The following is a 12,298-nucleotide window of genomic DNA, read 5'->3' as shown; positions in this document are numbered from 1 at the left end:
AGGGCCAGCGCCGGCTGATGGCGCGGTTGTTCGCGCGGCTGCACGTGGTGTTCGACGCGGAGGTGGACGGAAGGCTGCTGGAGTGCCAGGACGGCAAGCCCAGGGAATCCCTTCTGCGTCCGATGGCCAGAAAATGCTCTTCACCAGCTCCTCGTCCCATCCTCACGAATAGTGTCAGTTGACAAGGTTGGTGAGTATCCAGTCATTACTTCTTCGGAGAAGGCTTCTTTCTTCCCTGCTTATCCCGCCAAGTGGTTTTACCTGAACCGGGGTTCTAATTCAAAGTACCAGTGCTACCTGTTCATTCTGAAAGTGGTCAAGCTTCCCTAAGATCAGTTCCGAGTGTCATGTACCTTGAGATGTCTGAGTCTGATAGGGAAGGAGAGTATTGAGAAGATTCAAGTCGCTCGGGAAGCTAGGAGTGTAAGGGACCTCCTAGAGGAGATGTTCATGTGTGGACGGTTTGTATGCCGGAGGCGCGAAGAAACCTATGTGGGTCCCCCTTTGGATTACCGTTCTCCCCGGTCTGCGAAAGTAAGTCTTGTATTCTTGGTTATTACCTTTGTCTAGCCCTTTCTCAAGTCTAACTTTCTTTTTGCGTATGGAAACTTGAAAAAGCACGGAAGCGAGCCACTAAGCTGTTGGGACCTTACCACTCCCAAAGAACATGACAAGTACTGTGAAGTGATTGTCTTGAGCAAGTCTCATTATATTGTTGCTGATTGCTTTGGACCTCCAAGGTATGACCCTGTACCTGGCAGAGCTTCTACCAACAAGAATGTTGCTTCCTCTGTCGTGCCCCCCCCCTCAGAACAAGCATGTGAAGAAGAGGAAAATGATCAGTTTGTCTGTGTCAGAGTCAGAAGGAAACATAACATGAGAGAAATGGTAACGTAATAAGGGAAAGGGAGCTAGTTGCTTCCATATCGCCCCCCCCCCCCCCCCCCAAAAAAAACCAAAAAGTTCCAGAGGCATCTTCCATTCATTTCGATTTAGGTCTTTCTGCACCATATTTAGATCTTCCCTTTCTACGATCCGGAATTCCCAGCAAATCCTTGACTCCTCGAATACGATGGGATTTCACACCTGGCGAATCTTTCACTCTACCTCCTCTTACTAAGACTATATAATGTTCCTGCGAATTATGACCTTCGCCTAGAATGTGAGCAAATATATCATGTCGATTGCTCAACCGTACTTTTGCTATCTTACGTAGAGCTGAATTAGGTTTTTTCGGTGTTCTCGTCGAAACACGCAGGCATACTCCTTGCTTCTGGGGACATTGCTCCGAAGCTCGAGTACGGTCCGTGCGCCGTTTTTCTTCTCTACCATGACGAATCAATTGATTTTTTGTAGGCATCCCTCTTTCCTATGTCCTTCCCCCCTTTGCCCTTTCTAAAGTGGTTACTCCCGATCCGAAGCACCCCTTTTCCATTCATAGAGAGATCCAATCGTCAAAATCAATAAAAAGGCCATCATGGACCAAGATCCAAACAGATCAATCTTTTTAGGAGGTACTGCCCAAGGAAAAGAAAAGGTGACTTCCAGATCAGGGATAATAAATAAAATAGGAACCGGATAAAATCGTATATCGATACGACTTATGGCATCACCGGAGGGATCGGAACCACATTCGTAGGCCGACAATTTTTCTGGATAGGTCAAACTATTGGAAGCAAATGGAAAAGGAACACCGAGTGGAATCAAAGAAACTAGCGGACTAGTCACTAAATAGATACAAATAGGTGCAAATTCCGACATCACCAAAGCCCACTTCTTTCTCTCGCTCTCCTCGCGGCGCTCCTTGCTCGCGGAGCGGCATACCGAAAAAAAGACGCTCAGATGTGGATTTGAACCACTGAAGGATTTCAAGGGCAATGCCCCTTGCTCTTCCCACTGAAACAAGAAAAAAAGGATTTGCAGTCCAGCAAGAAAACGGATGCGCTAACGCGGGACGGCTTTCGCTCTAGTTGCTCAATCCGTTGCTTGTTTTGCTCTAACCAGCTGAGCTACCAGAACCACTTGCCTAAAGTCTCTTTTCCCCGAGTGCTACCAAAGTTCCTCTAATTCGTCAGCCAGATATTCCCCTTGCCAGAGTTTCCCGATAGCGGAATCGATAGATGTTACCATGGAGCGGTACCTAGCAACCTTCATTCCTGTTTTTCCGTCTTGCCTTTGCTACTTGAGAGAATGCCTTTGACCGAGCAGCTCTTCCACTCATTTTATTAGCAATCAAACCTCTTCCCTGCTCTTGCACTGAGGTAAGCATTCAAATAGCAAAGCAAGGGAAAAAATATGGTATTTACTTTATGAATCCACATACAGAGAAAGCGGATGTGCCCTTATTAGCGCAATTGCAAATCCAATATATAGTGCGTAGTTGCAAGGCTTTCTTTCGTGAGCTAGCTATGTTTGCTTCTTCCTCTTTTCCTCTCTGTACCGGATGTCAATCCAATCTCTGATTCAAGTCCATAACTTCCTTTAATATAGCTCTTGTTGCTCTTCTCTGGCTAGGATCTCACTTATATGGCCTTTTTTTATTCTTTTCTTAAGCCTCGGGGTGTGTTAAAGTAATCTCATTAAGGAACTACGGCCTGTAAAAAAAATATCTATTATAAGACCTAATCCGGCTTTCCGTGCGATATCTCCTTGCTAATTAAAGGTCTATCTCTCATCTTTCAAGCTGGTTGAATGGATTATAGAAGGTACAAGATGTACTTCCATTCCTTTACCTATTCCTGTTTAGCTGCTTTTATGCTTATTGAATAATCTGTGCTTGTTTAGCGGGCTTCTATCATTCTCATTGGTTTCTTAAGTAAGATGTTTGCATAATCAATGATGTAGTAGTAAGATTTTATTTTTCCTATCTCTGCTTGGGAATCAGTGTCGGGTACATGGAAGACAGATATATGAAAGGGGAAAGTTTAGCGCATGCGCAGGTGAAGAATAAAAAAACCTCATCTTGCGACTCATTAATCGCTGAATGGAAATTTCAATGCTGATCGCTGGTTGACTTGACTTCGGAACTTTCTTTTGGGGTGGTGACATCTGAATAGGACTTCGGCAATGCATCGATCTTGTCATGGGAGGAAAGGAGAGAAAGGTCGATGTAAGGGCGGATAAAAAGACGGGCGGCGGCTCTACCTAGACCCCTTCACTAATGGGTCTGCTCATCGAGCTTTCATCCTAATCCTAAAAAGGGAACCGGTTAAGTAGCAACCTTGGGAACTGGAGATCGAGAGAAAGGGTTGCTACAAGCTCCCTGTCCCACGCATCTAACCAACGCTCGTGCCTGTTCTAAGTGGAACAGGGGGTGAAAACGGAGTTTTGACGTAAATAGAGTAGATAGGCCTCGTTGTAGAGTTACATACGTATGGTTTTCACTAAAGGATTGAGCCCTGCTAGAATGAAAAAAAAAAAAGAATACCCGGCAAAGTCATTCAATCTCCAATTCTTCCTCACCTGGATCAAGCCCAAGGCGAGAAATACAAGCTTCTTTCCTCTCGGCCTAACCGGTCTTAGCTTTTCCTGTTAACGACTCCGATCTTCTTTCATCCGCAGTTCTTGCTAATGTCTTCACTTTAAAGGGAGAGAAGGAACCCGAGCCAACAAGTCATTCGGTTAGAAAGCGCTAGCGGTCTTACTTAGCTTAGGAAAGATGCCATTTCTCTTGTTTAGCCAAGAATTAATTGCTCAAGCTGAATCAGCTGGTAGTCTTTCCCTGGCTTGTAGTTTCAGCGACCGCTGTTCTATGTCTAGATTTGACACATCGACAAGTTCCTCCACTCACAGATCCACTTTCTTTCGGGGCCATCAATAGAATAGTTCTGTTCTTTAGCCGACGTTTTTCCTTGCCGTCTATATCCGAGCGGTTCCCTTTGGCATATTTCACTTGCTTTGCTACTACGGTACCCGCATTCTTGAAAGAAAAATGGATAGTTGCCCTTAGGAGACAGATGGTGCCCATTTATCCATAGAATAGGTTCAAGAAGATGAGATGCATTGATGTTAATGAACTTGAGGTTGAAGTTCTAGTAAGCTTAAGCATAGGTTTAGGTGCACAAGTGGTATACCAAAATACTCGTTTAACTACTCCGCAATGGGACACCCTTCTCAAGGTGGGTTCCCTTTCGTACGACCTATTCTCTCTCTCTGAAAGTAGCAATAGAAGAAGGATAGCTTCATGAGTTCGTTCTGACTCCTAGTTCGAAAGCTTTTCCTTCTGCTTGGGAACGATCTTATCCCGAGTCCTCTGTGGAGTGAAGGAAGTGATGCCAATTCTATCGGGTCCGGTATCCACTTAACAACGGATTCCATTTCTCTTGACCGATGGCGTTCTCCCACTGACTTGCTAAGGAAGAGGCTAGTTCGCGTGGACGCTGCCCTATGTGGTGTTACTCGTTTTTAATGACTCTTAAAATAGTTGACTAATGAATTCCAAAGGATTTAGGTATTTTACTAGAAGTCATCTTCATCAGGTCTAGATATTGCTGTGAATAAGTGTTCTTTCACTTGAACCTATGGATTGGCTTAAGCAAGCATGGTATCTTTGGACCAGACCTCGAACATCTGCTTCTATAGGACTTCATGTCTGTCAACATAACTAGTTTGATCCCCCTTCCTAAAGTATACATACAGCTCTTTTCTATTCTTATAATAAGTAAAGTGTCACTCCTCCACCAGTCGATGAGCCTGCCTGAGAATCTACGCACTAAAGCCATACTGCAGGATTGCCCCCCATCATTCCAGCTTTAACTGCCTATTCGGCTTCAGCAGTGGGTTGGGTTTCCAAAGGCGCTCTTCCCCGATAAAAACGGTTTTTCAAAACTTCTATCCACAGGAACTTTTGCTCCAACTAGATTGAGCACGAAATCCAAGGACCTTGAGTGACCACAAAGCCGAAGGGCGAGAGCAAACGGATCAATCACTAGAGACAGCTTTGTTTCTTGATAACTAAGATAGCCTGCCTTGACTTGAATTGAGATAAAGGAAGTATAGGTAGTACATTGATATCGCTCCGCATTGAATTGATAAAAAGCATTACCGGATTGTGGAGGATCAATAGACTCTGCCGTCGATAGACAGAAAGACGCTTCAATTGCCCATAAACTATAGACATTCATTATCTAGAGTTGGGTGTTTGGGGTTAAGGAAGACCGATCATACGTATTCGAGTTCTCAAGTCTGGGTCTAGTCGAGAGACCATGGCTCTGAGGGACGCGGTCGGCTTCACCTACTTGCTCCTCTGGGTATCCATAGTATCTTGCTTCAAGCAGAAGATTCGAGAAGGAGTGAATTGATTGATCATGGTACGAAGCCCCGAGGGGGAAGCTAAAGCACACTCTTTCACGTTGTCACCTGCCTGTTTCTTAGACCCCTCTTCTCGTTTCCTTCTCGGGACACAAGTTATACGAAAAGCGGTCTTCTACACAAGCCGAAGAGGTTATTCAGCCGGGGGATCGAAATCCGATCATCTTGTCCGGCGAATGGGAAGTCTTGTCGATATGAATTGATCTTCAACCCAATGAGAATGCTTCGATTTCGATCTTGACTTCTTTCTTGGATGCCTGAAGTTTGTGTTTGCATTTCATCAAAGGAAAAGTGGGTTGTACCCTGATGTCTACGTTCCCCCTCCTTTCCTGTAGACAGTGTTGGGCCTCCAAGAGCAGAGGTTTGTAGAACAGCAGCAAGTTTTCCCTTAAGTGGATCACCCAAGGTTTATCGAACTCAGGGAGGAAGAGGTCAAAGATATCCCTCTCATGCAACCCTGCAACCACAAAGCAAGAAGTCTCTTGTGTCCCCAACACACCAAATATGTGCACTAGTTCGGCGAAGAGATAGTGAAATACAGGTGGTATGAATAAGTATGAGCAGTAGCAACGGTGCCAGAAAATAGCTCGCTGGCGTGTAGTCGATGGTGGTAGAATTGCAGCAGTAGTAACACAGTAAAACAGTAAACAAGCAGCGATAGCAGTATTTAGGAACAAGGCCTAGGGATTACACTTTCACTAGTGGACACTCTCAACATTGATCACATAACAGAATAGATAAATGCATACTCTACACTTTTGTTGGATGATGAACACATTGCGTAGGATTACACGAACCCTCAATGCCGGAGTTAACAAGCTCCACAATTTGTTCATATTTAGTAACCTTATAGTGTAAGATAGATCAACAGACTAAACCAAGTACTAACATAGCATGCACACTGTCACCTTCATGCATATGTAGGAGGAATAGATCACATCAATATTATCATAGCAATAGTTAACTTCGCAATCTACAAGAGATCATGATCATAGCATAAACCAAGTACTAACACGGTGCACACACTGTCACCTTTACACACGTGCAGGAGGAATAGGACTACTTTAATAACATTGCTAGAGTAGCACATAGATGAATAGTGATACAAAACTCATATGAATCTCAATCATGTAAAGCAGCTCATGAGATTATTGTATTGAGGTACATGGAAGAGAGATGAACCACATAGCTACCGGTACAGCCCCGAGCCTCGATGGAGAACTACTCCCTCCTCATGGGAGCAGCAGCGGTGATGAAGATGGCGGTGGAGATGGCAGCGGTGTCGATGGAGAGGCCTTCCGGGGGCACTTCCCCGTTCCGGCGGCGTGCCGGAACAGAGACTCCTGTCCCCCAGATCTTGGCCTCGCGATGGCGGCGGCTCTGGAAGGTTTCTGTGGGTTTCGTCGAACGCATCAGGGTTTTCGATCCAGGGGCATTATATAGGCGAAGAGGCGGCGCAGGAGGGCTGAAGGGCTGGCCAAACCATAGGGGGGCGCGGGCCCCCCCTAGGCCGCGCCAGGGTATGGTGTGGTGGGCCTGTGCCCCCCCTCTGGTCCCTCTCGTGTGTTCTGGATGCTTCCGGGGATTCTAAGATCTTTGGCGTTGATTTCGTCCGATTCCGAGAATATTTCGTTACTAGGATTTCTGAAACCAAAAACAGCAGAAAACAGGAACTGGCACTTCGGCATCTTGTTAATAGGTTAGTTCCAGAAAATGCACGAATATGACATAAAGTGTGCATAAAACATGTAGATAACTTCAATAATGTGGCATGGAACATAAGAAATTATCGATACGTCGGAGACGTATCAGCATCCCCAAGCTTAGTTCTGCTCGTCCCGAGCAGGTAAAACGATAACACAGATAATTTCTGGAGTGACATGCCATCATAAACTTGATCATACTATTTGTAAAGCATATGTAGTGAATGCAGCGATCAAAACATTGTATATGACATGAGTAAACAAGTGAATCATATAGCAAAGACTTTTCATGAATAGCACTTCAAGACAAGCATCAATAAGTCTTGCATAAGAGTTAACTCATAAAGCAATAATTCAAAGTAGAGATATTGAAGCAACACAAAAGAAGATTAAGTTTCAGCGGTTGCTTTCAACTTGTAACATGTATATCTCATGGATATTGTCAACATAGAGTAATATAATAAGTGCAATAAGCAAATATGTAGGAATCAATGCACAGTTCACACAAGTGTTTGCTTCTTGAGGTGGAGAGAAATAGGTGAACTGACTCAACAATAAAAGTAAAAGAATGGTCCTTCAAAGAGGAAAAGCATCAATTGCTATATTTGTGCTAGAGCTTTGATTTTGAAAACATGAAACAATTTTGTCAACGGTAGTAATAAAGCATATGTATCATGTAAATTATATCTTATAAGTTGCAAGCCTCATGCATAGTGTACTAATAGTGCCCGCACCTTGTCCTAATTAGCTTGGACTACCGGATCATCACAATGCATTGTTTTTACCAAGTGTCACAAAGGGGTACCTCTATGCCGCCTGTACAAAGGTCTAAGGAGAAAGCTCGCATTGGATTTCTCGCTATTGATTATTCTCAACTTAGACATCCATACCGGGACAACATAGACAACAGATAATGGACTCCTCTTTTATGCATAAGCATGTAACAACAATTAATAATTTTCTCATATGAGATTGAGGATATTGTCCAAAACTGAAACTTCCACCATGGATCATGGCTTTAGTTAGCGGCCCAATGTTCTTCTCTAACAATATGCATGCTTAACCATAAGGTGGTAGATCTCTCTTACTTCAGACAAGACGAACATGCATAGCAACTCACATGATATTCAACAAAGAGTAGTTGATGGCGTCCCCAGTAAACATGGTTATCGCACAACAAGCAACTTAATAAGAGATAAAGTGCATAATTACATATTCAATACCACAATAGTTTTTAAGCTATTTGTCCCATGAGCTATATATTGCAAAGGTGAATGATGGAATTTTAAAGGTAGCACTCAAGCAATTTACTTTGGAATGGCAGAAAATACCATGTAGTAGGTAGGTATGGTGGACACAAATGGCATAGTGGTTGGCTCAAGTATTTTGGATGCATGAGAAGTATTCCCTCTCGATACAAGGTTTAGGCTAGCAAGGCTTATTTGAAACAAACACAAGGATGAACCGGTGTAGCAAAACTCACATAAAAGACATATTGAAAACATTATAAGACTCTACACCGTCTTCCTTGTTGTTCAAACTCAATACTAGAAATTATCTAGACCCTAGAGAAACCAAATATGCAAACCAAATTTTAGCATGCTCTATGTATTTCTTCATTAATGGGTGCAAAGCATATGATGCAAGAGCTTAATCATGAGCACAACAATTGCCAAGTATCACATTACCCAAGACTTTTATAGCAATTACTACATGTATCATTTTCCAATTCCAACCATATAACAATTTAACGAAGAGGAAACTTCGCCATGAATATTATAAGCTAAGAACACATGTGTTCATACGAACCAGCGGAGCGTGTCTCTCTCCCACACAAGCATTTATTCAAACACAAACAAAAACAAAAACAAACAGACGCTCCAAGCAAAGCACATAAGATGTGATGGAATAAAAATATAGTTTCAGGGGAGGAACCTGATAATTTGTCGATGAAGAAGGGGATGCCTTGGGCATCCCCAAGCTTAGACGCTTGAGTCTTCTTGATATATGCAGAGGTGAACCATCGGGGCATCCCCAAGCTTAGAGCTTTCACTCTTCTTGATCATAGTATATCATCCTCCTCTCTTGACCCTTGAAAACTTCCTCCACACCAAACTCGAAACAACTCATTAGAGGGTTAGTGCACAATAAAAATTAACATATTCAGAGGTGACACAATCATTCTTAACACTTCTAGACATTGCATAATGCTACTGGACATTAGTGGATCAAAGAAATTCATCCAACATAGCAAAAGAGGCAATGCGAAATAAAAGGCAGAATCTGTCAAAACAGAACAGTTCGTATTGACGAATTTTAAAATGGCACCAGACTTGCTCAAATGAAAATGCTCAAATTGAATGAAAGTTGCGTACATATCTGAGGATCATGCACGTAAATTGGCTTAATTTTCTGAGCTACCTACAGGGAGGTGGACCCAGATTCGTGACAGCAAAGAAATCTGGAACTGCGCAGTAATCCAAATCTAGTACTTACTTTTCTATCAACGGCTTTACTTGGCACAACAAAACACAAAACTAAGATAAGGAGAGGTTGCTACAGTAGTAAACAACTTCCAAGACACAAATATAAAACAAAGTACTGTAGCAAAATAACACATGGGTTATCTCCCAAGAAGTTCTTTTCTTTATAGCCATTAAGATGGGCTCAGCAGTTTTAATGATGCACTCGCAAGAAATAGTATTTGAAGCAAAAGAGAGCATCCAGAGGCAAATTCAAAACACATTTAAGTCTAACATGCTTCCTATGCATAGGAATCTTGTAAATAAACAAGTTCATGAAGAGCAAAGTAACAAGCATAAGAAGATAGAACAAGTGTAGCTTCAAAAATTTCAGCACATAGAGAGGTGTTTTAGTAACATGAAAATTTCTACAACCATATTTTCCTCTCTCATAATAACTTTCAGTAGTATCATGAGCAAACTCAACAATATAACTATCACATAAAGCATTCTTATCATGAGTCTCATGCATAAAATTATTACTCTCCACATAGGCATAATCAATTTTATTAGTTGTAGTGGGAGCAAATTCAACAAAGTAGCTATCATTATTATTCTCATCATCAAATATAGGAGGCATATTGTAGTCATAATCAAATTTATCCTCCATAACAGGCGGTACTAAAAGACCAATATCATTATAATCATCATAAATAGGAGGCAAAGTATCATCAAAGTAAATTTTCTCCTCAATGCTTGGGGGACTAAAAAGATCATGAAAACCAGCTTCCCCAAGCTTAGAATTTTCCATATCATTAGCAACAATGGTGTTCAAAGTATTCATGCTAACATGTTCCATGGGTTTTTTAATTTTCGCATTAAACCATTCATGTCTTGACTCAGGAAATAGTACAAAGAGCTCACAGATGTTTTCCATTATGCCTTACTAGTGTAAACAAGAAACAAAAAGATGCAATTGCAGGATCTAAAGGAAATAGCTTCGAGCACAAACACAATGGCGCCAGAAAAGTACTTTACCTGGAACCGAAGTATGAGTGCCTTTTACCTTTCCTCCCCGGCAACGGCGCCAGAAAAGTGCTTGATGTCTACGTTCCCCCTCCTTTCCTGTAGACAGTGTTGGGCCTCCAAGAGCAGAGGTTTGTAGAACAGCAGCAAGTTTTCCCTTAAGTGGATCACCCAAGGTTTATCGAACTCAGGGAGGAAGAGGTCAAAGATATCCCTCTCATGCAACCCTGCAACCACAAAGCAAGAAGTCTCTTGTGTCCCCAACACACCAAATAGGTGCACTAGTTCGGCGAAGAGATAGTGAAATACAGGTGGTATGAATAAGTATGAGCAGTAGCAACGGTGCCAGAAAATAGCTCGCTGGCGTGTAGTCGATGGTGGTAGAATTGCAGCAGTAGTAACACAGTAAAACAGTAAACAAGCAGCGATAGCAGTATTTAGGAACAAGGCCTAGGGATTACACTTTCACTAGTGGACACTCTCAACATTGATCACATAACAGAATAGATAAATGCATACTCTACACTTTTGTTGGATGATGAACACATTGCGTAGGATTACACGAACCCTCAATGCCGGAGTTAACAAGCTCCACAATTTGTTCATATTTAGTAACCTTATAGTGTAAGATAGATCAACAGACTAAACCAAGTACTAACATAGCATGCACACTGTCACCTTCATGCATATGTAGGAGGAATAGATCACATCAATATTATCATAGCAATAGTTAACTTCGCAATCTACAAGAGATCATGATCATAGCATAAACCAAGTACTAACACGGTGCACACACTGTCACCTTTACACACGTGCAGGAGGAATAGGACTACTTTAATAACATTGCTAGAGTAGCACATAGATGAATAGTGATACAAAACTCATATGAATCTCAATCATGTAAAGCAGCTCATGAGATTATTGTATTGAGGTACATGGAAGAGAGATGAACCACATAGCTACCGGTACAGCCCCGAGCCTCGATGGAGAACTACTCCCTCCTCATGGGAGCAGCAGCGGTGATGAAGATGGCGGTGGAGATGGCAGCGGTGTCGATGGAGAGGCCTTCCGGGGGCACTTCCCCGTTCCGGCGGCGTGCCGGAACAGAGACTCCTGTCCCCCAGATCTTGGCCTCGCGATGGCGGCGGCTCTGGAAGGTTTCTGTGGGTTTCGTCGAACGCATCAGGGTTTTCGATCCAGGGGCATTATATAGGCGAAGAGGCGGCGCAGGAGGGCTGAAGGGCTGGCCAAACCATAGGGGGGCGCGGGCCCCCCCTAGGCCGCGCCAGGGTATGGTGTGGTGGGCCTGTGCCCCCCCTCTGGTCCCTCTCGTGTGTTCTGGATGCTTCCGGGGATTCTAAGATCTTTGGCGTTGATTTCGTCCGATTCCGAGAATATTTCGTTACTAGGATTTCTGAAACCAAAAACAGCAGAAAACAGGAACTGGCACTTCGGCATCTTGTTAATAGGTTAGTTCCAGAAAATGCACGAATATGACATAAAGTGTGCATAAAACATGTAGATAACTTCAATAATGTGGCATGGAACATAAGAAATTATCGATACGTCGGAGACGTATCATACCCACATGAAGAAAAGAGTTGCTCGTTGATACGTCTCCGACGTATCGATAATTTCTTATGTTCCATGCCACATTATTGATGATATCTACATGTTTTATGCACACTTTATGTCATATTCGTGCATTTTCTGGAACTAACCTATTAACAAGATGCCGAAGTGCCAGTTGCTGTTTTCTGCTGTTTTTGGTTTCAGAAATCCTAGTAACGAAATATT

General features: G+C 42.9%; 1 protein-coding gene across 1 annotated transcript; it reads right to left on the bottom strand.

Moving 5' to 3' along the window:
- Nucleotides 1–953: 953 nt before the first annotated feature.
- On the bottom strand, nucleotides 954–1,360 carry LOC127298047 (small ribosomal subunit protein uS12m). Its single transcript, XM_051328038.1, has one exon. The coding sequence runs from the start codon at nucleotides 1,358–1,360 to the stop codon at nucleotides 983–985; it is 378 nt and encodes a 125-aa protein (XP_051183998.1). The 3' UTR covers nucleotides 954–982.
- Nucleotides 1,361–12,298: the final 10,938 nt, after the last annotated feature.

This window comes from Lolium perenne, chromosome 7, assembly GCF_019359855.2.
Source record: "Lolium perenne isolate Kyuss_39 chromosome 7, Kyuss_2.0, whole genome shotgun sequence".
In the NCBI taxonomy this organism is placed as follows: Eukaryota; Viridiplantae; Streptophyta; class Magnoliopsida; order Poales; family Poaceae; genus Lolium; species Lolium perenne.
Note: the sequence above shows the minus strand (reverse complement) of the source record. Positions and strands in the feature narration are given on the sequence as shown.

What these genes read in the sequence shown, in the direction of transcription:
- LOC127298047 (XM_051328038.1), bottom strand. Translation starts at nt 1,360, where the DNA reads ATGCCTACAAAAAATCAATTGATTCGTCATGGTAGAGAAGAAAAACGG.